Genomic DNA, 26,504 nt, shown 5'->3' on the forward strand with positions numbered 1-26,504 from the left:
GAAGCTGTATTTTGTGCAACAAAAACACATCTATGTTCTTAATGCACACATGGAAAATCCTTTAAAAACATGTCACGCTAGAGACTACGGATTCATTTGATCACTGAAGACAGCACTATTTAAACTTGGAATTTCATGGCAGTGGTGAGAACTTTCCTTGCTGAGAAAAACAAAGTGGTTACCTTAATTAAGAAACATCAACCTGGAAAAAATACACTAGCATTTTTCCAGATTTCACGTGAGTTATATTTGGACCATAGCTGGCTCACAATTCATTGGTTCCATGCTCTGATCTAAAGAAAACCTTGCAACCTTGCAACTTGAAAAGCTTGTAAGACTCTTTTTAGACTCCAATACTTAAAATTTTTACCTCCTCATCCCACCATTTTTTTAAATGAAGAAGATTCTGTCCGTGTTTTCCATGCATTGTTGCAGCCAAGTCTTACCAATCTCTATTCAAGTGTAAAAGTGTCATTTCTTGAGACATACAACAAAGCTTGGGAAAAATATCCAACAGGAAATACACACAGTAACAAGGTACTTACAGACATCACTGGTACACTTTGAAATAGTCTGGGTTTTTGAACCAAAGTATCCAAAACCCCAAATAACTCCTAGTGTCACTGAATCCAGAAATAATGTCAGCATTCCATACACTTACACTTTCCATCTTAGAATTTAAGAGAAAACATGGAACTGGGGGTGTGGGTATGGGCTGGGGGTGGTAGGGGAAAGATAATTTCATCAGTTAGGTTTTATGCTCAGCTATCAAGTATATGATACCAACAACATTGTGATGGTGTCAAAACCTATCTGATTGCATTTTAAAAGCATTTTTCCTGCAAAACATTCCAGCATTTATTAGGAAATTGCCACGCTTAATAAAACTTTCATTGGTCTTTAATACTCATGTTTTATGTGCCTCTTTTTTGCTTGCTAATTGGAGATGAAGATTTCAGTGCTCCTTTGCCTTTGCACAATTAATTCACTGCTTACGGCATTACTGGATTGGTGAAGTAGGCTGATTAGAAAGAAAGCTTTTACATACAAATAGGCCTCCCTAAAAATAGGGCATAGTCTTGAAATACAATGCAAGTTTGACGTAATCAAGTCCCTAAATTTCACAATCCATCTTCACCAAATGCACCAGTGTCTCAGTGAGCTGAGAAATCCTCAGCTCAAATGTAAAGAACAGGGAAGGAAACTCATCTGTGTAAAGATCCACAAGCACTTACTAAGCATTTACTTCAGATGGTGATTTCCAAGGCTTTTCAACACCTTGATATGAAAAGCAGGCTGTTAAATAGTTATTTCCCTCTGGACAGACTCACAGCAGCTGGATGCATTTCAGTGACTTCTGTATTCCTTAGAACACCCCCAGACTGACAAGGTAAGGAGGACAAAAGAGAAGAATGCAGACCCTATTGCAGAGGGTGAAAAGAAAGAGCTCTTCTCATGAATCAGGTACCTTTTCCTTTTACTTTGGAAGACTGAGTGAAATATGGTACAGTTCACTATGAAACCTAAATAATCCTAAAGGAATAGACCCTTCACTGCTTAAATTTCAGTCCACTTCAAAAGTAAAATACAATTTCCTTTAACAAGAAATGATTTAAAGAAAACACTAAACCATCTAAATGTTTTATCTCTGAGAAAAGGGAGGCATGACCCACAAGCCTGGAATCTTTGGGACAGTGCTATCAGAGAGACACCAGTGCACAGCTTTGATCAACTGAACTTTTTTTCTACTGACATTTCCCCACAAGAGTTTCCCTTTTAAGTGGTGTGCAGCAGCTTTCCTAAAGAACTGTGAGGATTGCTGGGTTTAAAAGCTGAAGGGCTATCTGCCAAGCTGAACAGCACATCTATCAGCCATGACTTGGGATGACAAGTAAGGGATGACAAGGATCCAAGGGCATGAAGATGAACATAATTTAAAACAAAAGACACCATGACTAATGCCAGTGATATAATTTATTGTGAATTTATCAACAGCTGCATTTTGAAAAACTTGAAGCAAACCATGGGCATGAAATGAAGAAAGGAGAGCTCAGGGAAGCTACTGAAAGTCAAAATGACCACAGTCATCCCCTTGCAGAGCTGCAGTGAGTGCTGACTATAATCTCCAATGGACTGCTTAAAAGAGACTGCAGAAACTGATGGAAGGAAACTCCATTTGGATCTAACCTGCAATATCCCAACCATGCTCAGAAAGTCTTAACAGTACATTGGATTTTTTTTATAATTCCATTCTGATTCTGCAGAGGTTATAATGTTAGAATAAATTAAATGTCTGATTTTAAAGTTCAATACATTGAACCAAAACATCCATTTCAATAATCCCTTCCTCATGCAGTACTATTTTCTGTCGCTTGATTATTTGGTGCACCTTTCCATCAACAGACAAGGAAAAGCAAACACATCAGAAAAGTCTTCCTCTGTGTGTTGTTAAATAAACTTATTGAGTAGACTGACTTCAAGACTTTAAAATAGCACAGACCTTTGCAATTGTGAAAAAATAGTGACAGATAAAAGGAACAAACTTTAATAAACTATTAAGTAGGGGCACAAGTCAAATTAAAAGCATTTTAAAGGTCATCACAAAAACAAACAGATCCTGCAAAGGACCAAAGCAAAAGAGTAATGGCAAATATCAGTTCATTGTTGGTCATGGTACCATGTGTTTATACATGTACAAAACATTTTCAAGGTTTAAAAACTTGGGTTTCTTTTTCTGAAATCTCACACTTTTACACAGTCACTGCTTGCAGACAGGATTGAAAGTGTTTTAAATACTGACTTCAGGCATTTTTGGAGGGGTTTTAGTCCTGGTCTCATTTATACTATACAAAAAAGGATATAATCTAATAGCTAAAATAGTATTAGGCTAACACAGAGTGCAGAATTGCCAATCCCAGGTAACCAGCCATCAAACATCCATCTGCACTTGGCTCTACCACGCTCTTGGAAAAAAAGGTGTTACTCCTAAAATACCAACTCCAAATGCTAATTATGCTACGGAGAGTTTTTGGACAAGCATTGCTGGGATAGGAAGAGGTTACTCCCACATAACCTGTAGAAAATAGAAACATTTAATAAACCAATGATACAAAAAGCAGGTGACTGTTTTTATTGGTTTTCACAGCAATTATTGTATTTTCTAGAGTGAGTATATGCATCACTTTTGCTATCTGTTTTTGTGATTCTGAAGCAGAAGATGCCTAAATCATCAAACTGTTCTTGAAAGATACATACTTTTAGAATCTCGTCCAAAGGCCAATGTTTTTTGCCAGTACAGCCCATTCCACAGTTCACACAGGCTGAGATTTACCTTCTGCCTTTTAGATTTATTGGCAGGTGCTGTCAATCAATCAACAGTGGGCAACTAGAGCTGGGATACAGCCTGCCTTCTGGTGAGGGACAAACCAGGAAAAATTCAAGCCAAAAATGAAAATTAGAGTGGAAGGCTGGAAGAATGGGAGGGGTTGCAAAACACAGAAAAAGTATGCTGTTTATTGGACACAGAGAAGAGGGAGAATTCCAATATTGTATCTGATATTCAAGTAGTTACATGCATTGGCCACAGGGAACAGTTGGGAAAAGGTGACAGCCACAGAATTACAGGCCAGGAAATATATACTCATTTAGACAACGCTTTGTTAATTTATTTTTATCAGATCATCTGACATTGCCTGGATAAATCTTCTGTTGTTGGTTGCAGTTTCTTCCATCGGGACTCAGGCAGAGTTTGACAGGCTTTTTGAGAACACATTCCTGTCTCAGAACTTTCAAAGCAGTTCAAAGTTAGTTTACTCTTGCTCAATCAGTTTACTTTTTTCATCCACTGCAGTGCTTATCATGACTTCAAGCTCTGCAATCACTTTAAACAGAGCTGACACAGAATCCCTCTTTTACAGATCTCCATGAAACCTCACACAGAAAACTGTGCTTGTCAGTGAGCAGCAGTGTGTAGCCATCTAAATAAACTGACTTTTGTTTAATATTGCTTTGATTTTTGATCTTACATCTTTTTTTTAGCTGCAGAACTGCCGAGTTGTCCATACGGATTCCACAATGCACCCCTTCCTCTGTTACTGAGGATCTGCTACAGGAATAATTCTGCTTATGGCAGAGGAACAGAATGATTCTATCCTTAAGCCCTTTGCAGTATAGAAAAAGACATTTCTGGTCCAGGCAAATTCTTAACAGTTACCACCACTCCAAATCTCTCTTGCACACCCAGGGTGTGAGTGGATTCTATGCAGTGTCTGCTGCAGATACAGCATCAGCTGTAGAGCCAATTACCCACCACAGTTCATAGCTGCACCTGACTCCCACAGTGGCCCCAGGACAGACACTCCTTGCACACAGAGTGGTGCTAAGGAGTAGCTGTGAGCCCACAGTCCCTGGGTACATCACTCTGGGTGGTTACAAGATTACCAAGGATGGACATCACCTTCTTCCCTAGCAACATGACAAAAGATAAAAGAAAACCCTACTTTTTGTGCACAACACAGCCTTTATGATTTACTACCAAAAGATGTCATTAATTTAAAAGTCCTTGAGCTCAGAAAATTGCAGAACATTACATGAGTAACAGGAACACAACATATAAAACAAGTTTGCTTGTTTTAAAAAGAAAAGTTCATTTTAGATCAGAAAACTAAGATAGAAAAGTAAAAACCCCAAACTATTCCAAAGAGATTCTTATCAGGTGCTCACCTGCTCTAAAAGGCTTTTCTGTTTTTGATCATAAGCATTATCCAAGTGAGGTCTCATGAAGAACCCTACCAGTTCAGACAGAAGTAAAAGCTCATTCTAGCAAATTCTAAGTGCAAACGTTATTCTATGTACAATTGTACCCATGGGAAGGGTGGAAATTCAAGCATTGATGACTGTTCATTTAGAGCTGGATAAAATGTGACAGCTACTTGTTTAAAAGGCTTGTAGATGGGTGAATTGCAGACTCTAACCTATGAATTAGAATGGTAAAATTAGGGAGTGCTCAGAGGCTGTCTCCTGGCAATGCACTACAAAATTTCCACATCATTTGGATGACAAAAGCTCAACATGCCACCTTTCTCCTTGCAAACCATTCTGCTATATTATTTATTCCTTCCTTCCCTGTGAAAACTGTCAGCATTATCATGCACATTCTCTACCAAGGTAAAAGAAGCTGTTTCAGATGACAAGGATTAGCTGGAACATACTCCCAAGAAAGCAGAGCTTAAAATGGAAGGTATCTGCTACTTAAAACATTTTGCATTAAAAAACGCTAAAAACAAGGGAACATCATTATAGAATTAGCTTTCTTAAAGCTAAGAGATATACAAAGCAAGGCATGATGCTCCACTTATTTAATTTCCTCCCATTTGGAAATAAGCTGATTAAATGTACTCACAACAGATGATGCCAAATTTGTCAGAAGCTTAGTGTCCTAGCAACAGGTGTGGTACAGTATTAGTAATAGATTAATGACATGCACTAATACATTAAAGGCTTGAAGCCATGTACTATCTTAAAAACCTTTATTTTAAATAATACATCAAGTGCATATGCAGAACTACAGATGCTTCACTTTGGAGATTAAATACTCCAGCTTTCTATAAAATAATGTTCAAAAGCAAAACAAGTTGTGTAAGAAGCAAAAGCACAGAGGCCCTCAGGCACCCAAAGATGTGGCAGCTGGACTTGACAACCACTGCAGGTCTGTTCCAATTAAAGGATTCTGCTCTCTTTACCCACCTCCTTTCCCATCTCTGACACTGGTAAACACACAGGTATTTTACACAGGAAAATGTGGAGGACTTTACTGCAATGATCACACAAATGAAGTGACTGCTCTAAAGCTAAGAGCACCAAAAAGAAAAGCCAGAAAGAAGTAGTAATGCATATTGTGATGTGGCTTTCTGAAATAAGCTTCCAGAAGTACTGGAAAACGTTTCAGTTTGTATGAAAGTAAAGTAATATTCACCTGCTTACAGATACTAGTATTATCTTTTCCAAATTTGGCCTTTCCCATGCTGTTTTTCCAAGCAGTAAGTAAAAAGTAAATACAAATCAATGCTTTGTTCCATAACAGCTTCCTATCTCCTATTAAACACAACAATTAATTTGCAGTACAGCTGGAAGACACAAAATTGCGAAGTTGAATATTCATTTGCATTCATTTTAATTTAGAGAGGCATAGTACAATGCATGTGTTGAAGCATAACACATGCAGACACATAAACGCCATCCTCATTTTTAAGACAGCATTTTCATATAGCAAGGTATTTCACAATTTCAATGCAAATAAATAGCTTTTAAAATCATTGGTGTAAGTCACCCACTACAGATGTTTCTTCTAATTTGCATTACTGCAGTTAGAAGCACCCAGTACTGCAGCTTAGAAGCATCTATTTCTGTAAGCAAAAGAAAGCCCATATATTTGTCAAATTTTGCCAATATCAGCATAAATTCCCTCAATGCAAATATCAGTGCAAAACGTAAGCACCCAGAGAAAAAAAATTAAACAATATTGAATGAGCTTCACAGCAGCTCAGGAAAGATTTATTTTGTCAGCTAAAATCTCTCAGGTTTCTGTCCTCATTAATGATGTGTTAAATTCCACCACAAGCACCTTGGCATGTGGAAGTTGTGTCTACTTGTCCTCCACTGACTAAAGCAACACACTACTCCACATGAAGGAACGTGTCTTGCCAGCTTTCCAATCCCTAGTCCAGGCATCCTCAGATTTCTCTAGTTTGCAGCATACACTTCCCTAAGAAGCACCTGACCTTTGCCTCTACTGTGCTAAGAAACCCTGTAGGTCTGACAGAAGGAGAGTTGCAGCTGGTTAGGCCATGGCATTGTGAGAAGAAAAACACTGAGCAACTTTGCAGGGAACAGGAAAGCTGGATGAAGAGCTCAGCTTAAGAATTGCAACAGAAAAACAAGGAAAGACATTCAAGCAAGAAGATGGGATGCAGATAACCAACCCTTTGTAGAGGGAGTGAAAGGAATGATGCAAAGGCTTGTAGAGGAAAAAGGTGCAATGAAAAAGTTCAAGGTAAGCTAAGAGAGAAGAAACAGTGATAAACAGCCCAAAGAATACGATTAAGAGTCAGGCTGAAGGAAGAAATTCATCAGATGAAGAGCCTGGAAGCAGAGGTTGCTCAGACAAATTAAGAACAGCAGATTGTCCAAGACACTTAAAATCTGGTAGTATATCTTCATCTATATAGATGAAATGTCACGATGTAAATACAGAGTGTGACACAATTCACTTGCCAAAAAGGAGGAATAAACTGTAAGGAGGAAAAGTGATAACATGTTTATCAGTATAAGTAGGAGAAAGAATGGGGATGGATTATGCCAATCCTATCAGCACTTTGCATCTGGTCTCCAATAGCAATGAGTTACTTTCAACTACAGGAAGAGGATAAATATATAAAATACATTTTTAATGTATAGACTGTATCAAAAGATTTAAGGCTGAAAAATGGACTTAATCAGAAAAGAACATGAAATATCCTGGATTTGGAGGAATAGGCAAAACCTGCTGCAACCTTCATGTAATCAGATTTTTTTCCTCTCTTTGCTTTATAAAGATTTTGTAACTGTTGTCTGATTTGACTTATAAACAAATCATTAAATTTTGTCTTAACCTGGCCTGGAACTAAGATAAAGACCATTAAACAATATTGAGATAAGTAAAGAGACACTGCTTTCACCTAAGGATGTGGCAAACATAAACCAAGGCATGTTAAGAAGCCCCACAGTTTCTCAGCACCATTTGCCCCATGTCCAGTGGGTGAGGGTGGGCTCCCTTCCAAGCTGTGTGAGCCAGCTGACACCATGGATATTAAAGGAGACATCAGTGACTGTCCCTAAGCAATGCAGGAGTCTTCCCAGCATGGAGAAAGATATTTGTGTACACACCTGAACACTCCAAATCAGAGAGCAACACATCACATCTTGTGCACAGTTATTCCAACAAGACCCAACCCACATACCTTTCTCTTCAAAGAGAATATGCCAAAGCTAAGTCTAATTCACCAGGACATTACATCTAATTCTGAGCTCAACAATAACTGTTTTTATTGGTCACTGTTTTCAAAATACATTTAAGGAAGAAAATCTTGCACAGGAAAGGCTGTAAGCTTCACAAAAGGTAACAACTGACAGCATTGTAAACACCAGCAACTGTAGTTAAAAAATTACCTTCTATTCAAGAAAGTCAGACTTCCTACCTTTACTACAGGGTGTCCTCCAGTAGATGCTTTTACTGCTCCTCTGCTTCCTTCTGTTTCATAGTGAGCTCTGTGATGAGTTTTAGGCTGGACTTCTATTTTCAGTTCACACTGCCCATAATGGCTTGGTAAAGGCCAGTCAAGAGGTGGCAATGAAGATGTGCTGCAATCAAGATAAGGACATGTGGTTACACGAACCTCACCACGCGGCCATAGCACAAAGCCTTCAGTGTAAAACACAGACAATGATGTCACTTCCCTAACAAATGATAACAAACAAGAATAAATATCAGCTTAAAATTGTTATGTGAAAATTCCACAGTTTTGCTGGTACATTAAAATCTTGAACTAGAAGGAATTTCTTCTAACACCTGAGCAAAAGAAAGGTACTCTATGACCCCCAGCCCCACACTACCAGTGCTCCTCTATAACACCTTTATATTCACTTTTTAACCTTAAGTATATCAGCAAGCAAATTCAAATGTGGTTTAGAAGGAACAGCATAAACTCAATCTGCCAGTTAAAGTTTTAACTCTGCATTGTCTTCCAGCTTGCTGTTTTTGCATTCCTTTGGCAAGCACTGCATTTTGTTAACTATCTTTAAAACGAACACTATGTTATCGCCCTAGGTTTAAAAAAGCTACTTGTTCTATCTAAGCATGAAGACTTACTGCAAAAGGCAACAAAGACACCAAAAGTTGTGTTCAGCTTGTCCACAGACACACCCTTACATACCGCAGCAAAGCCACTCCAGGGAAAAAGAACAAAATACAGTAATAGAAATAACATGGAAGAACCTCAAAGCAATGTTTACCTACCCTTTTACCTGCACAGATTTATAGACTTAATATTCTAATAAGATGAACAGCCAGATTCAAGCCGGTAATTACCTAGTAAATTAGGAATATTTAAAAGTGAAAATCTTTTTATCCCCTATATACCCAAATTTCTCTGTCAAAACAGTCGGTATACACTGAACAGATATGGTACCTGAAAGAACTCTGTTAATGCACCACAGGCTATACACCAATTATTGGGAGGTATTACTGTAAGTTAAACGATAAATTCAGTCAAGAAATAAGTATTTGTTGATCATGACCACTCTCCATACAGTGTCTCAGAGAGATTTCCTCCTCCTGCAATTAACTAACAATGTGGCACAAGTTGTATCAGACTCACATTACCTTTTGAAAAAATATTTGGAATACTAGGACAAACATGGAGACAAGAAAACAACCAACTCTCAAAATTCTGTCATTCTTTGAAAATAAAAAGAAAATAAAAAGAAAATAACAGCATGAGAGAGCAAGGAAGTGGATTGTGCACGTGCAGATGCCTAAAATGTTAAAAAATTGCAAGAGATTCCCCAGTAAATGACAGAGCTTTCGAGGCTGTACTGCATCCAACAGATGTTTTCTAGAAGCAGCTGGTCTGACAGTTACAGCTGCTTCCCTTTTGATGTTGGATACCCAAACTGTTGTTTCTCTCTGAATCTTTTTCCTTGCTGTCTCTACCCCTGAACTTCTCAGCAGCAGGTTATAGGGTACTCTGTCATGCACCTTTCTGCCTTGTAGGGGTATCAGTTTTATGTATTTTTGCTTCCACATCATCCTTACACATTTTTCAGGAAAATACTATAGAGATACACATTGAACCAAATCAGTGATCTAACTTGGGTTCATTCTGAAATGTAAATTCTTTAATCCTATTAATTTAACAGAGTCTTAGTTGCCTGCACACCTTCAAGCAGAACTAAGGGGTGGGAAGCAGAGTGGGAACTTCCTAGTCAGCACTGTCACCTTCTTAAAGTCACATGAACCCACAAGACTGCATATCAGATAAATTAAAAAACCCCAACATAATACAGTCTACAAACTCTTGGTATTTTGTTTGGGTTTTTTTACTTCTATGTACAATTCAATATCATATAAAAAAATAATGTCAGCCTTTGGAGTGCAAGAAGTAACAAATTTGCATATATTTTGAATTCTTTGTCATATGAAGCAATACTATTTTGTACCAGATGCTGAATATGGGAAAATAGGTCTGAAGCTGCCAGCTTTACTTCATGTAAGGATCTGTTCTCAAGAAAATATTATTCAGTCTGCACTGATAGGTGAGGACCAGCAGTAAAACTGATAAATTTAACTCACCACAGTTATCAGTTGTAAACTGTGCACTGAACTTCTGCACAATCTCTGATAGTGCAGAACTTAAATTCAATTTATAGCAGTGTATTACTTTTAAAATATCTGGAACATATTAAAGAACAAGCAGCTCAGCTGCTTCAGAAATGAACAAGTCTTTTTCTGTCTCTCCCCAGCTTACACAGCACGACAGCTTTGTGTTATTGATAAAGACACTTAACTTTGTATTCAGAACCCAGATCAGCTGCTGACCGTGAGGGGTTTTTCAAGTTATTGCAGAACAAAAGATTAGGAAAAATAAGAACTCACTTATTATTGTTTTAAAGCCCTTCACTTTGCAGTCTTGATGGAGAAGGAATATGTTTGTAGTTATTTCCACATTTCATTAGTAAGTTCTACCCAGTTCAGTGCCAAATTACTGTTAGAACAGCTTGGGACTTAGCATTTCACAGAAGTTTCTCTCTCTCTCTTTTTTTATTAAAAACTTTATTAGCAATGCAGTAACCAATGCAGTAAACGACCAAATCACATCAGGATAGGGAAGTAATGAGTGACAGTCATTCTAAAGCTTTCATTAAATCTAATCTTTGCACATTGTTGAAACAGCACCAATCTGTGAACCTACAAATGTTCTTCTAGAAATACCAAGGGACTTCTATAATCTGATTAATGCAAGCCTCAGAAAGCTCATACTCATACATATCACATCAAGACTAAAGACTTTGAAGAACAGCAGCTATTAAAGGGAACTCAGAGCTAAAGAGAGAACCTGTTGGCAGCATTCTCAGCAGAAGCAACAGCATTTGAAGGTATCACTTCATTGATTTTATCAATATTAATCCAACACATACCTTCTTGTCTGCAACCTTTACCTCCAAAACAGAACTGATTGATGAGGAAACAACTGATGTTCAGTATAAGAACCAAACATCCATAAGGACTTGAGCATTCAGACCTGTAAAAGGCAGGGCACAGCTCATGGGCTGACTCTGCCCCCCTGCCACAGGAAGAAGCTCAGGGCCTGTTTGCTTCGACTGTGGCCCCAGAGCAGTGTGTGTGGGACAGAAGGAAGAACAAAGCCTGTGGCACTCATCAACATAATTTAGTTAAAAACAATTACCTTCCACTTGTAGCACTGTTTTTGAACACAGGTGCAACCAACACAAAAATTCATTTTAGGCACTCTGTATGAAAATGTTTCTACCTCTTTGTAGCCACTAATTCTAGTAGCAACCTTTCACAGATATCTCATAGTATCTTCAGATAGTTGTGAAAGTTGTTGTTTTCCTCACTGGTTGAGATTCCCAGATCTTCTAGAGAGATACTTTTATTAATTTTTAGTTGTAGCAAAAATAATTTTCCACTTAAAGCTCCTCCCAACATTTCAAAAGAGAAAAAGCTCACTGACCGTACAATGGCTATTCCACAGTTTTTCCTCATCCCAAGTTTTTGCAGAGTGAACCCACAGTGTATTCTGTGACAAGTCAATGTTGCAAGACAGCAACCCCCTGAGAATATCAAATCATAACAATGATCCAATACTATGGTTTTCAAGATCTCTTGCAGAGCCAAGATACTGCTGTGGCTGCTCTTCACTGCCTAGAACAAAGCCATATTCTCCTGATGGAGAATTTCTGAAGTTAAGAAGTCTGAGGCCATTCCAGCTGCCACAGTGGCCTATCACTAACAGACTTTATTAATCCTGTTTACATTCAAAATACCACCATTCTGCTCCTGGCAGAGCCACAGTTCACACTGCTGTCAGAGTACTGGTACAGTGAAGTGCCACATGGAAATCTCTGCTCCATCATCCCAGAGCAAAGCAGAGAGATGAATAACAGGTACAGCACTAAGGTCCTGTATTAAACACTGCCTGAATTTCCCTGGATTCATTAATGGTGTGTAAACATTACAGTGATAGCATTGCTTATTAAAAACCTGAGAGGTTCAAAGTTCCTTTGCTTGTCTCACTTAAGTGGGTTCTTATCTTCAAAGTCAGTAATTTGCAAACATTTTAATTTTAAAGTTTTGCCAGTAGAATAGCTGGTGCTATTTCTACTTATCAGGAAAAGGTGATAAATACTTGGCAGACTAACTTTGTCTACAGCAATCTTTCAATGTGAGTGCAGTTCTTAAAATTAAGACCAAAGGTCCAATATACTTATGGTACAAACAGGACATAATTCTGTTCCTCTCTATTCTTTAGACTTCCAAGAGAAGGATTCAAACAAAAGAAATAGTTTTCTCAAGTATTCAACTATCTACCACTTTATGTAAACTATTTTTTTCCCTGAATGAATTAATTACATTGTCAGCTATCCTAGTTTTCAGCAGTAAAATACTCTCAAGCTGCCATTACATGTCCAGCATTAAAATTATTTCTGAGCTGTAAATACATCTGTCAAAGCCTGTTTGTTCATCACCACTGGGACAAAGAAACTATTTGATGTCCCATCACTTCTCAGTGTCATAGAGTAAATTAATGACAAAACAGTCTGGAGACAAACATCAATTTATGTAGTAGTTTTTAAATCCATGTGTAAGCCTTTAGGAATTCCATGAGGGAAATAAAGGAAACTAGGCTTTATTTCAAGATTTTTGACCATTAATGAATATGGTCTGGTTATTTTCCAGACAAAAAAGCACCATTTGTTGCCATCGAATACTGTGGGGCTAAAGAAAGAAAAAAAAAAGAAATTAATTACTCATTAAGTTTACTACCCTGCAAATGCCTGTTTGCTTGAGACACAGATTCTCAAGATCCACCTGACCAAACCCTAAAGTCCACTGTTTCACTAGTCATTCATGTTAAAATGTAAAATTTAAAGCAAAAGATAATCATGACTTTTTAAAAGCAAAAATAACAGAACTGCCATGATTTTCAATTGCATCATCAGAGAGCACTTTGCTAAGAAATAGCCCCATGTTACCTGCACCAGGGCTGGCCATGTCTGTGATGGTCCTTAACTCCCTAATACCATAACCAAGGTCAGCACCAGCAATGCTCCTGATCTCTTGTGAATTGTACTTGGAGAGTGAAGTCCTCACCAAAGGTATTATATTATCACCTGCTCAGTAGAGATTTCTAGGTGATCTCTAGACTCTTTTTATTCCCCTTGTTCAAGTAAAGAAAGCACTGTAAAAGTGACTTTTATGTTTTTGCACTTCCTGGAACTCTTAACAGCAAGTATGAAAGTCATAAAATCAGCACATTTGTAGAATGTTGGGAGTAAAATCCTAGTGGGAAGGTTGGATCTACTATCACTACATTAAGATTTCCAAGAAGAAAAGGGGTTTTTTAAGGGGAGGGGAAGGAAAACATGAGACACAGATAAAACCATGTCTCACCCATCACCCTGTAGGGAGGCTGGGGGTGAAAGAAACAGGTATCTTAAACAGCAACAAGAGTAACCATGAAATAAATAAAATTACCAAGTAAATTGCTGAATATTCTGTAAAAGACCAGCTGAATCTGCCATCATACCTGGTGAGTGACACCATCAGCAGGCACCTCCACTATTCCCTGTAGAGAAGCTGCTGCCCAGTTCTTTCACTTGTGGGAAGGAATTGCTGCAGTGGTCCTGCCCAAGCCCTTCCCTACATTTATCTCTGACAAGGAGCAGAAATGGGACTTGAGGCACATAATACACAGACATTTTTCATATGCCACTGACTGGCAGATTATGAGTTTCTGTGACCAAATAACAAGCTGTCATCCAACAAACCAGTTTGGATGGCATGTGAAATATGACTAACATGCTCAAAAGCATCTTATACATTTTTAGACTTTCTTAAGCATTGCACACTTACTGAAAACAGAAGAATGAAGGAAAACATGGTAAGGCCTGACAGATAAAGTAGATAACAGATTTACAAAACTTCAGAGAGCACTCAGAGCAGAAGGTGCTACCTACACATTTCACACTACAGAACACAAAAGGCAAATTACTCCCCTTCTTCCAGGGGTCAGTTATTGCAGCTGGGTGTGTATTTACTTTGCTTGGAATCAATACTCTTGTTTACTTCATGCACTACTTTGTGCTTGACAATACAATCAAGACATTAAAAAGTAAACTATTTTTACTGTATCTTGTAATTTATGCTACAATTAATGCAATTGTACTTACATTATTGAATAAATACATACATAGAAATTACATAATTCTTTGTGACAACTAATGTGCCCACTTTTGGTCACCATCATCAACTATTTAGAAACAGACAATCTTCTTGCATTTCATTTTTATTTATAAAATGTAAGGGTCAGCTTAGGTTTGTAAGAATCAAAATGACATAATACTGTATGACAGAATGGAAGGTTTTACCTACTGAAGATGCACACTGCCATAGCCCCTGTGGAACAGGCTTCACCTGCTAAGTAATTCAACATTTCAATGAGGATACAGCTGCCAGTGCAGCCATTTCCACCAATTCAATAGTCAGCAGACATTTTTGGCAGCAAATGTACCCAGCTTAATAGATTTATGTAGCTTCCTTGTGTATAGGTGTAGTCTACATTGTCTTCTGTTTGCCCATCTTATATTTACAGAAATTCTTCAGTTCCTGCTTCTAAATAAAGTCTGACATTTGAAAAAATATTTTTACTGTTTAATGAAAACACTAAAATTTCTTTTTATTCAGTTGTGCTCAGTTCTCTGCAGTACAAGAGGAAAGGTATGAGCTGTCCATGTTCCAAACCACTTTGTTCATCCCACAGAACCAAAGATCCACAGGCCATGCCTGTTTGCTCATGACCTCTAACCCTACAGTAGTGCTCACCTTTTATGAACAATGCTAGCATGCAAGCTAACAAAAATGCCAAGTTAGGACTGCTTAGTATCCTACACAAATATAATACAATTCCAAAATACACAAATCAGTTAAGACATTCATCATTGTTTTAGTTCAAATGAAAAGATTCTAGAAACAGATTGAACACCTATTACTAACAGATGGCAATGGAATTTTAAAAAACCCCAGACTTGAGGACAGTTAACTTATCTGTCAACACAATAGTTTCAGATCTGGTAGAACAGATTTTTCCAGCCAGCAGCTTTGCGTCTTTACTGTTAAATTTTACAGTAAACAAAATTCATAAACAGTGATGTGGAAGAACATTAAAGGAGAAGAAAAAAAACCCCACTTCTATTTACTAAAATCAGCACAATTCTGTGGAGAGCAATTAAAACCTGTGGTTATAAAATTAGGCAAAAAATAACCAAATGGCTGAATAAGTCTTGTTTAAATGTATTTAGCTATTAACATGCCAAATAACAACTTCTCAAGAATTGATACAAGCTCTATAGCTTGAAAGATCACAGAACTGATCCATCTAAAAAGTGGAAAGGGGGGGGACTTTTTCTCTTAATTAAACCAGTTTCCTCTTCTGCATCTCCACAAATCATCCCACTAGCATATGACAGGACTGCAAAAGGAAAAGACCTATTTAATTCTATCATGGATGGTGGAAATACCTTGGAACTACAGCCCAGACATCATCTTTGTGGATGAATTTCAGCATGGCATACAAATTTTTTTCTTTATTCTATTTCTAGAATTATATGAGCCCAAAGAAGTAAACTCTCTACCTCTTTTGTGATCTCCCAGTTTTATAAAATCATGTAAGTCAGGTTTCCCTAGCTATATTAAAATGTCAAGTGTTCAGATTAGATGGAACTGCAAAGCATGTACAAAATTCACAGATATTCAATTCAGCTGGGATCTGTGCTGGGCTATTTAACTTAAATAAAACGAATCCTATTTACAATGCATCTACTGTGTTTTTTGAAGGGTATTTGGTATCTCAACTTGTTTTTTCCTCATTATAGCATTCATCTGCCTTCAACAAGTTTTCTTTAAGAAGTCTTAATGCATCACTGAAATACAAGGGCATTTATATGTCTATTTAAGAAGCACAGGAGGGGAAAGCCAGGAAGGAGTTACTTTGTCATCACTTACCGGAATATAGGAGTGTGACCAGGCTTTGGTTTGTTCCAAGTAAAGTGCGAAGGAACAGAAAGAAATTGGTCTCCAGGCAAGTCTTTTTTCAAGGTGTGCTGAGATCCAGAGCAATCATCCACTGCAGTTTCAAGGGATGATGACAAGTTGCCTTGCTCTTCAGGACAGATATCTATTTTTCCAGATAAAGTGGCAGTCTGATCCTCTGAGGTCTTTCTGGTTTTTAGAGGAATATCAGTCTCTGTACAACACTGAAATGGTGAAAGCCCAGAGTTAAGGCCTTGTACATTATGAATGGAAGTGTTTAGCCACGTGTCTTCTGTTATGCTTCCTCTGGGAGAATGGCCAGGTGATGGAGTTGGAGAATGGTGAGGAGAGAGAGAACCAGCATAGCAAATCTCAGCACTGGAGTGTCGGCGTTTCCCACAGGGGGACGTAGGTCTTGATGAGGGCCTTGATGTTGGTCTAGGGCTCAGCCAATTTTCATCTGTAATACTAGTTCTAGGAGAATGACAGGGAGACTGTCTAGGTGACAAGGCATGCCCAAACCCATAGGGCTGCTGCCACGATTCATCGCTGGGACCTCTCGGAGAACCACCAGGTGATGCCAAAGGAGAGCCAAGGGTAAATCGAGCAGCTGCTTCATTTAGCTCTGAGTCTACATCATCATAAACATGGGAAATGGATTCACAAGAGGAAGCATCTGAAAACCAACTCCTGGAGGAAATGCTGCTGGCAGGGCTCGGACTAAGGGATGATTCCCTATACGATGGCTCAAGAGGAAGATAGAGATGGTCCCGGGAAGGCCTTTCCATATACTCATTTTCTGTGCCATTTGTGTGTAACTCATCTTCATTGGCCTCAATCCCCTGGTGACAGTTGGGTGAAATCGATGTGATTTGGATGCTGGGGCACTCGAAGGGTTTGGGTCCACCTAGTGGACTGTACTTGGATTCTGGTACCTCACAAGTGCCTTCGTAGTTCTTGTGACTCTGAAATCTTGTAGGGGAGGAGTGAGACTGCAGTCCATGGCGAGGAATACAAATTGGCTGATTGACAGAGGATGATGGCTGCTCTACATTAAAGATGTATATGGACGCACAGTCATCTGACTCGAGATCTGAAAATGAAATAAAAAAGATAAAAAAAGAGGAAGAGTCAGAATGCAATGCTTGGATAAATGCCATAAACAAAATCCTTTGCTTCCCAGATATGGACTGTTATCAACATCCTAGACATCTCCCATTACACTAGTTACACAAAATAAAGTTAATTCTTAATTTAAAATTTTCCCCAGTCTATTTTAAAACTAAATATAACTACAGTATGGTTTTCTATCATAAATCCTGTTTTCAATTAGATTTCACAGTTTATACACATCTTTATAAAGAAATTATAATGCAAACAGAAAAACGGGTTGAAATCCTGAAAGGATCTAAGCTTGAACACTCAATTCAAACTTCATCTTTCATAACGTAAGTGGAATATAAGTATCCCACTTATAATTAAACATTTTTAATCAAAAATCATTTAAAGTTCATCTTTTTGACACAAAGAGGATGGAGGTACTTTCTGCAAGTCCTGTCAATACATACAAGCACCAGAACATCACATCCATAATATTGATCTACTTTAACAATAGAAAGCATCTTACAGTGACTCAAACTTGAATGAAGATTATGAACTACTAAAAACATTCAACCAAAGGAGGCCTAACAAGGAACACTATTAGAGAAACTATGAAGAATTGTATTCCTAAGATATCTTTTTTGTAGGTTAGAAAACTCTCAAGTGCCTATGCTAAATAGCATTTTTCAGTGCAGTCGCATGAAGTTTGAGCACAAGTTGTTCAGCAAAATAAGGCAAAACAAAATATTCTCAGACCTCACTAACTTATCCAAAACACAGGAAATATTCCAAAGAAAAACAAGCATTTGAGAAGTACAAGTCCCGTTAACAAAATCAGTAACTTTGTCTCACAGAACTGAAGCAGATTTTCTTGCCCCACTTCTCAATATTAAATTAACTGCCAATAGGAGACATTTGTCTGAAACAAAAGCAGAAAACACAACTTTTTCCATATTTTGTAGCCACTGTGATTCCACTCTTGTTTCTTTTCATTTGTAAATAGGGTCTTCACACTTTAATTTTCCACAAATGCAGGCTAAATGACATTAATTGCAGCTCTAGGTATTAGCTCTTTTAATTTTTTTTTTATCCTGAGTACTAGCAGACTAATAACATTTGTTTTAAAATAAATGTATTCTCTCTCACAATCAGTTAAAATATCCAGACTGGAAGCTATGTATTTTAGACCTTTCCATGACAAAAAAATTACTTTGTTAATGAAGTTGGTCTATTACCAGTTTCACTAATAACAATCAGCTTAAAATTAACTGAAACAGAAACAAAACATCAACTCCTCAGAGACAGGGAAGCATTTTCAAATGAAGTGAAAGCACATTGTTACCAAGGAATGGACTACATTCCTCAGACTTCATAATAAACCAAAACAAAAAGAAAAGGTTGTAGGTTCATGAGCAGGGAACAACTCCATAAGAAATCTATTAAAGGAGGCACACATTGCATTTAAGGAGTACTTAGTAATATCATAAACACTGCATGATTTTATATGTGTTATGGTTATGTATGACAATTATCCATACTATATATCATTAACTACTATTACATGTGTTAAAAGCATGGAAAATCAGCATAGCTTGATTGCTAAATATGCACACACTGAAAGGATCAGGGTTCTCAGGAAGGACCACTGCACGTATCACACACAATTAACACAAGCTCACTATGTTGAGCACTACCAAAACTGCATTTCCCCGTTCTTTCACTAGGGAACGAACATTTTTTAAAACATTAATTGAGGGTCTTGCTTTTTGCTGTTTTCCATCACAAAATAATGAAATGCAGACAGTGATTGGTTCTAGGTTTTCCACATTGATTGGTGTATTAATGTGCAAGATCACAGATATCGGTTTCAAACTCAGTATTAATAAAAGCATAGACCTAGGGAACAAAAAGGCAATCCTAATAAAGGCTATTATCTAGCTTATCAAAACTCAGAAATAAAACAGTTACAGCTACAGAACTTTTTAAATAATAATAAGAATGTTTTAGAAAAACAGCAGTTGTAAGTCTTCAAGTCCTGTGTGTAACCATTTACTGTCATTAATGGTTTTAGCAACAGTAGCAGCACACTGTTTGCACTAAACCTCTCACCATTGCAAAGAGCCTTATTCCTCTTGCACCAATAATCAAGAAATCTTAAAACATTTAAGACAATTTCTCTACTTTCAGTGTCACCGATTTACAAAAAGCAGATGTACATTCAGAATTTAATTTTCACAATGCTGAGGTGGAGAGATCAGACTGGCACAGAATTACCAACAGCAGCTGGGGAAAGAGATGGAGCAGACAGGAGACAGAACTTTCCTGACTCAGGCTTCTGGGGTCCTCTCCTGCCAAACAGCCTCTCCTGAGCCTGGCTGTGCTGGCCGTTACCCTCCCCAGCTGCACACACACAAAACAGGAAGCTAGAAACCTAATGAATATCCAATCCCAAAAGCACGCTTAACACTGTGAACACAACACGGTTTGTAGTCTAAATCGCCCAAATAATTTTCAGACTCAATTGATAAACATGTAGATTTATTTCAGTCTGCACACATAAATCCTCCCCCTTACAGTTCACGTATTTAAATAACCTGTTAGCTGCTCACAAAAAAGCACAACACTAAGACCTTTACAAATCATGTCATTTATTTTACTAATAATTGATCAGAAATTATTGTTGTCCTAATAAAGACTGCAGAGAATCCAATCTGAAAGAGCCCTCTAACCTATCTTAAGGAACCAGTAAACATACAAACACAAGCATACAACTGCAGGGGGGGTGGAAGAAAGAATGAAAAAAACTTTGCTGATAACCCGTAAAAGAGAAAGCAGTGAGAACAGCACAAAACAAATCCAACACAGGGCTTCAAGAAGCAAAGGGTAAACAAACAAAGGGAAGTCTCACAATAGGCAAGTTTAGGGAAAAAAGGAGTTATGGAGAAGCCCAAGGGAAAAAAATGGAGTTATGGAAATCTGTTTACTTAATAGGAGAGCTATTACATCCAAACAATCCTACTGGGGGAGGGAAGACAATAAAGAAGTTGGCCAAGTCATGAGGCCTTCACTGACCATAAAATATATGAAAGCACTCAAGACACAGAAACTAGGGCAGACTACAAAGGTAGAGCAGAAAAACTACCATGAGCACATGGGGGCAAGATGCTAGACAAGGCAGACACAGCAAAATACACAGACCAGAAGTAGTGCCATTCACATCAAATCCCTTCATGCCACTGAAAAGGCAGGTGTGCCAAATGCTTCTGCTTTAGTAACGACAACAGAATAAACTGCTAATAAAGATAACAGCAATACAAAGTGAAGAAAACTGGACTCAGTAAAAGGTTAAAAAATAATGAAGGACTATAGGCCAATAAGTTCAACTTCAGTTTTAGAAGGAGTATTAATAGTTTATTTGTTCCAGTAAGCATTTTAAAGGAGACAAAGAAACAAAACAAGTCAGTTTCCTAAGGACAAACCACGTCAAACACATTTTCTTTTACAATCAAAGGAGATCTTCTGGACAAATGTCATAGAAAGAAACTCAGCTTTGTTTTTACTTACTAAGACTTTTACCACTGAGAAGCAGAGAGAAGTCACGAGTCTTTAGAAATTCACTTGAGAAATCTTCCTCACCCTGCTGAGATCAGGTTCACTACCCAGGGATCACAAAAATGAGCAGATGCTCTATATTCACAGTGTATAAGCTAAATAAAGCTGCAGACTTTCAGTGCAATCTTACATCAGGCGTCTGTGTCATCCACTGTCAATGAGAACCAGAAGGTTGCTCATTTTGGATGTACATTTGCTACTGTCTGGAAACAGCCTCGTGTACAGCAGCTCCTGTTCAGCATTAAAACAATGCTGGCTCATCCCTTACTAAGCTGCTAACTACACTTCAACATAAGCTGTCTAACTGGGGAATATAATTAAATAATATCCACAACAACTGCTTCTAAAGTACATTTTGCTTGCTACTTGCTGTATCAGAGTGCACATTTAGGACTAGCAATGCTTGCCCACCAGTTGTTCAGTCCCCAGTGATACTGGCACATGCACATGTGCAGCTGTGCACTCAGCCAGATTTCTCCAGAGAAGGAAGGTCAATTACTATCAAATGTCTGAACATAAGCCCTGTGCCAGAATTACCCAAACTGTTTTATTATTCTAAGTTTACAAGCCCATAAACAAACATTTTCAGACAATAGGAGTTGCTATAAGGTACAAAGAAAGTGCAACATGACCTAGGTCTTATAAAACTACTACTGTGAAAACAGAACCAACAATCAAGTCCTTTAAATAGCATGAGGAAAGACCTGAACATTGACACAGACATCATGTGTGTTCTCAGGCAAGTCTGTCTCACTTACAAGCTTTAAAAAGAATGACCAACTCTTCTGTTTTCCACTTCTGTCATGACAGTTACCATTATCTCTTTCTGAACACAATGGTTACAAAAATATTTGTAAAAAGGGACAAAAAGCATATGTGGCTGGTTTTTTATTTCATTACTCTGCAGGTTTGCACAAGTTTATATATTTCTTGGGATGAAAGAAGAGTCTTAATCTTCACAAGGAACACAAAATAGTTAATAATCCATAGTTTTTAAAATAGTCAATAATCAATAGTTTTTCTTTTGTGTACTTAAAGGCACGATTGGTGAGAGTTCTTCTTGGTATACTATTGCACTAAAGCTCTATAATTGGATATTTAACTCCAGTTTTCCATTACAAGCTATCAGTTCTCCAGAAATACTTCCTACAAGCTCAAACATCAGCTTAAAAAATCCCACAACCCCCAAGTGAAACATAGCAATGTATTAGTTTATAAGGAGTTCAACTGACTAGCAAGCCAAATATGGTACTGAAAAAGAATAAATTGTGAAAAAAAATTAAGGTAGCAGGGTGGAGTAGGGGGAAACATCCTTCTAGACCAAAGTTAGCAATACATGAAGCAATACTGCAAGTTTAAGTTTTCAGAAAGGGATGATTTACAACTCTGATTTTATGAAGTAGTTCACTCTCTTCGATGGTTTTGTACTCTGCTTCATGGTCATGTCAGATTACGCAAAAAAGGATAAAAATGAATTTTACTTTTGTCAATCATATACGCCAGAGGCTGTTCTGTTGTGCCAGTCACAATTTCACTCATTTTCTTTTGTTAAGCAAGTATACTGGAAACATAGAAGAAAAAGAACCTTCTCAACAGTGGGAGCTCATCAAGGAGTCTTTTCCAAATTCTAGTCTGGATAAGAATTCATTATCCTTTGTAGAAATACAGAAGAATAAAGAAGCTGCAGTAGTTTAACCAGTTTAAGCAAGAGAATAATCCAGCATATCAAATGTTTACAACTGACACTGACTAAAATAAGAACATACTGGCTCTTGGGGTGTAACTACACTAAGGTTTTTTGAGCAACAACCACCCTCCCACACACCTTCACACACAAAGGGGGAGGGGAACTGAGAAGAGACGTTCTTTTAACACAGATGATTTTGGCAATCATATTTACAGTGCACTAACACCTGTATATACACAACTGACAGAATGGCAAGCTTTAGGACATGGGAGGAAACAAGCAACCAGGACAGGAACTGCAGGTGTTCACTATCAAATAAAAACCTAACATGCAACTAAATAAACCCTTAGGCCACAGCCTGGTACACATTTAAACCAGAACTGTTGTCTTAGGGTACATCCAGCTTCACATTGAAGTAATGAAATTAAATTTCAAACAGGGAAGAACAGCTTTGAGATACATTGTTAAAAGGTTATGTACAAGGCAGGTAAAGAATTCAACTTGTAACTGTAAGATTCAACAAGAATTAGTCATTCTAAGTTCAGTTACAAAACAGAAAATAACAACCGGAAGCACTAAGCAGTGTTTATACCTGTGTCTTCTCCAGCTCTCCTGCTATCTCTGGTTGATATGAAGCATGTCTTTAAATGATAACTTTATAAAGCCTTTGGTTCAGTATTTAAGGATTATTCATTAATTTTCGTAACAGGTTAAAAATATCTGCTCTTGCTTTAGAAGCCTCCAAGTTCTGTGGGCTCCTCTTTGGTTCCTATTTTTAATCTGTGTCTATATCATTCAAGAGGACACGGTATGTCACTGCATAATAACCTTGTAGACAAAACAGAAGCTGCTGCCCTCCAGTTTGATGAAGCCTCATTTGTCATTCACTGTCAGATCAAAGGTAATCTTAACACGACCCAGTAGTTCAGAGATATTAGTGTACAGCCTTTTGGAAGCAGCACAGTGCATGGGCACAGCAGGTACTCTCACACAGTATGAGCAGCCATCTGACACTGCTGTTCTGAAGATGAACTTACTCTATATGATCAGGTGTGAGAGTCTGCAAAAGGACTGCAGCCCTGAAACCCCAGAGCATTTCAGATGTGCAGACCTGAGAGAAGCCTGATCACTCCCAAACTGGTGTGCTGTGCCTGACCCACTGGAAGTAGACTGAGCATAAAGGTAATTGAGAAGATTAGGCAAATACTGAGTGAAGGGAACAAGGGAATTAATCACGTGTTGTAATTGCCAGAAGGCCAGGTTTGCCTAGATTCTTGCTACTGTGGGCCAATTTACCATGCACAACTCTTCCTTTGTGGGGGCAGAGCTAACAGACCCCATGAAAAGGCTCTCCTCAGTTATTCAAACAGAATGAACCGAAATCCTCACTGAATTCACCTAACTCCTACATGGATGTTTTTACCACAAACTAACTTCCAACATGACCTTGCTCACAGCAACCTGCTGCTCTTTACAGAGACAATGCCAGTCCTAAAGCAAGCACTGAGCAGAAACCAAACTTCCAAAATCAGAAGGTGTTAAGTAGGGCCGTATCAAAGAAAATAGACAGGAATGTGCAAGAAAATGTGTATTTTAGTTCACAGGAGAGTACAGTGACACAGAGCAGGGTCTTTGTGCAAACTGGTAGAAAAGGAGAGCAGTAAGGCAAGGCAAGATGTCTGAGTGGGGAACAGTTACACAGTGCAGGGGAGACTGAAATGGGGGCATCCCTTTCTGATTATCAAACAGAGCACAACACAGAGATTGAGAACTGGTATCAATAGTATCTGAACAAACTCGTTTGGGAACTCTTCACACCTCAGCCAAATTACACTGTACTGCTGCAGCTGGCCTGCATGACAGAGGGCAAACCATTCCACAGCAGGCAGTCCTACCATATAGTTAACTCAATATTTCAAACCATCAGTTATTACAGCTTTTCACCAATATTTTATAATGCAGCTTAAATGCGGACTTCAGGTGCATTAAACTCAAAGGCTGTAATAAACCAGAATGACAATCTGAAACTGCCCTGTTTTCCCATCTGCTCACATGAATGTAGAATCAGAAACACCTTGAGTTCACTTTGCTAGATTGATACAGTAAAGGCAGAGACATGAATCAGCCAAATGAAAAAGAGGAGGCTGAAGCTGAGCACAAATACCATTTTTCTCAGCAAGGTTCAGAATGACACCCCAAAATGCAGAGATGGTGATATTAGCATGCCTCACGACTGTGCCACGTGTAACTGCATCTCTTCCCAGAATCCTAAATGGCTTGTGTTTATTCCAGTAGGAGTGGAGGTATCACCACATACTGTACCTCAGCCTAACTCCTGCCCCCAACACAAAAAGCTTGGCCATTTGAAGGACAGCAGCATTTGCTCTCAAAAGACTAAATGTGACAAATTACACTGATGAAATACAGAGACTTACGTCACTTAAAGAAGCTATGCAAAATACAAAATGCTGACAATTTTTCTTAGCAGTTCTTTGGATTAAATAATGTATTTCCTTATAGCCTTGTTGTTTGAATACAGTTATCCCAAATGACACTATTAAAGCCCTTTGTAATCAGTTACTGAATCTCCTCACCTCCTTCTTGTCCTTGACTTAGGGAACAACTTCTAGAAAGCATCTCAAGATACACATGAGCAGTTATACATCACTGCAGATATTATTACAGGCCATTATGCAGCCATCAAAGCAATGAATCATTGTCACTAACAGTTAATAAATGCAACATGACTGGATTAGCAGTTTGTCATTCTGTCACACTTTCATTTTGGCTACAAAGATACAGAGGGCTACCCTGTAAAACAACTTTAGTTAAAAGGTGACAGCTTCTGCCCTGGCCCAACTACAATCAGTCACAATTTCATTCCCTCTCTAGCACAGAGCAAATACTGCCTCTCTGAAAGTATGTCTAAGTCATCCTTCCATTTTTTCCAAAACCATTAAAAACATTAAAATATGAGATTAAAAGAACATGTCTCACAGCATTTGTTCCCAAAAAAGCAATGTTAGCAGCAACTAAAACATTAAGATTTTTGTTAACCCTCTCCATCAACCTGCTAAAAAACCCAGAAAAACACCAGAAATATTAAACTCCATTCAACAATTTTATCTGTATTAAAAATATTTCTCATTTTTAGAAGTGATGACTAATCTTCAAAGTGCAGCCTGAGAGCCATTTTTAAGCATGCAATTCCTATTAATCTAAATATTAATCTAAATAATATGATACTACATTTCTGGTATTAATGAATTAGCTCCAAGTACTTGCTCATATTTTTACCTACAAACATCCTTCATGCAACCTCAAATGAAGTTTTTGTTTCTCCTTTAAAAAAACCCACCAAAATCACCACATGACACCAAATCAAACCACACACAGAATTCTATTTTCATGACTTTACTGCTGAAAGGTCATGGGTTAGTAGTCAGATCCCCAGAAAGTTCATTCTTCTCTCCTTCCACCAGACCTGCAGTGCTTCAGATTCAAATTCATCTTCCCTGAATGACTTTGAACAGTTCTATGATTTTTTAATGTTCTCTTTTGCCAGTATTTCAAAGAACACTCACAGATGGGTGTACTGGCTTCTTAAAAAGCCTGCTCCTGCCCTGCAGTTTTACTTAGCCTTACTGATCATTTCACTCATCTTGAATTCCAGTGTCATTTGAGCCCACATGGCATGCCTGGACAAATACAAGGACTTGGATGTTGTTTTACTGGCTG

General features: G+C 38.0%; 1 protein-coding gene across 3 annotated transcripts in view; it reads right to left on the reverse strand.

Moving 5' to 3' along the window:
• The window catches only part of NFATC3 (nuclear factor of activated T cells 3), a 64,482-nt gene that overhangs the window by 31,381 nt on the left and 6,597 nt on the right, over nucleotides 1–26,504 (reverse strand). For all 3 annotated transcript variants that reach the window (XR_005628879.1, XM_039721140.1, XM_039721139.1), the window contains exons 2-3: nucleotides 16,340–17,459; nucleotides 8,235–8,397 (exon numbers count right to left, since the gene is read on the reverse strand). Coding sequence is in view for 2 of the 3 variants with exons in the window: in XM_039721140.1 (XP_039577074.1) it covers nucleotides 8,235–8,397; nucleotides 16,340–17,459 (1,283 nt within the window). In the remaining variant the exon portion in view is untranslated. The remainder of the gene's footprint in view (nucleotides 1–8,234; nucleotides 8,398–16,339; nucleotides 17,460–26,504) is intronic.

This window comes from Passer montanus, unplaced genomic scaffold (assembly GCF_014805655.1).
Source record: "Passer montanus isolate IOZ18808 unplaced genomic scaffold, ASM1480565v1 scaffold45, whole genome shotgun sequence".
Classification (NCBI taxonomy): domain Eukaryota; kingdom Metazoa; phylum Chordata; class Aves; order Passeriformes; family Passeridae; genus Passer; species Passer montanus.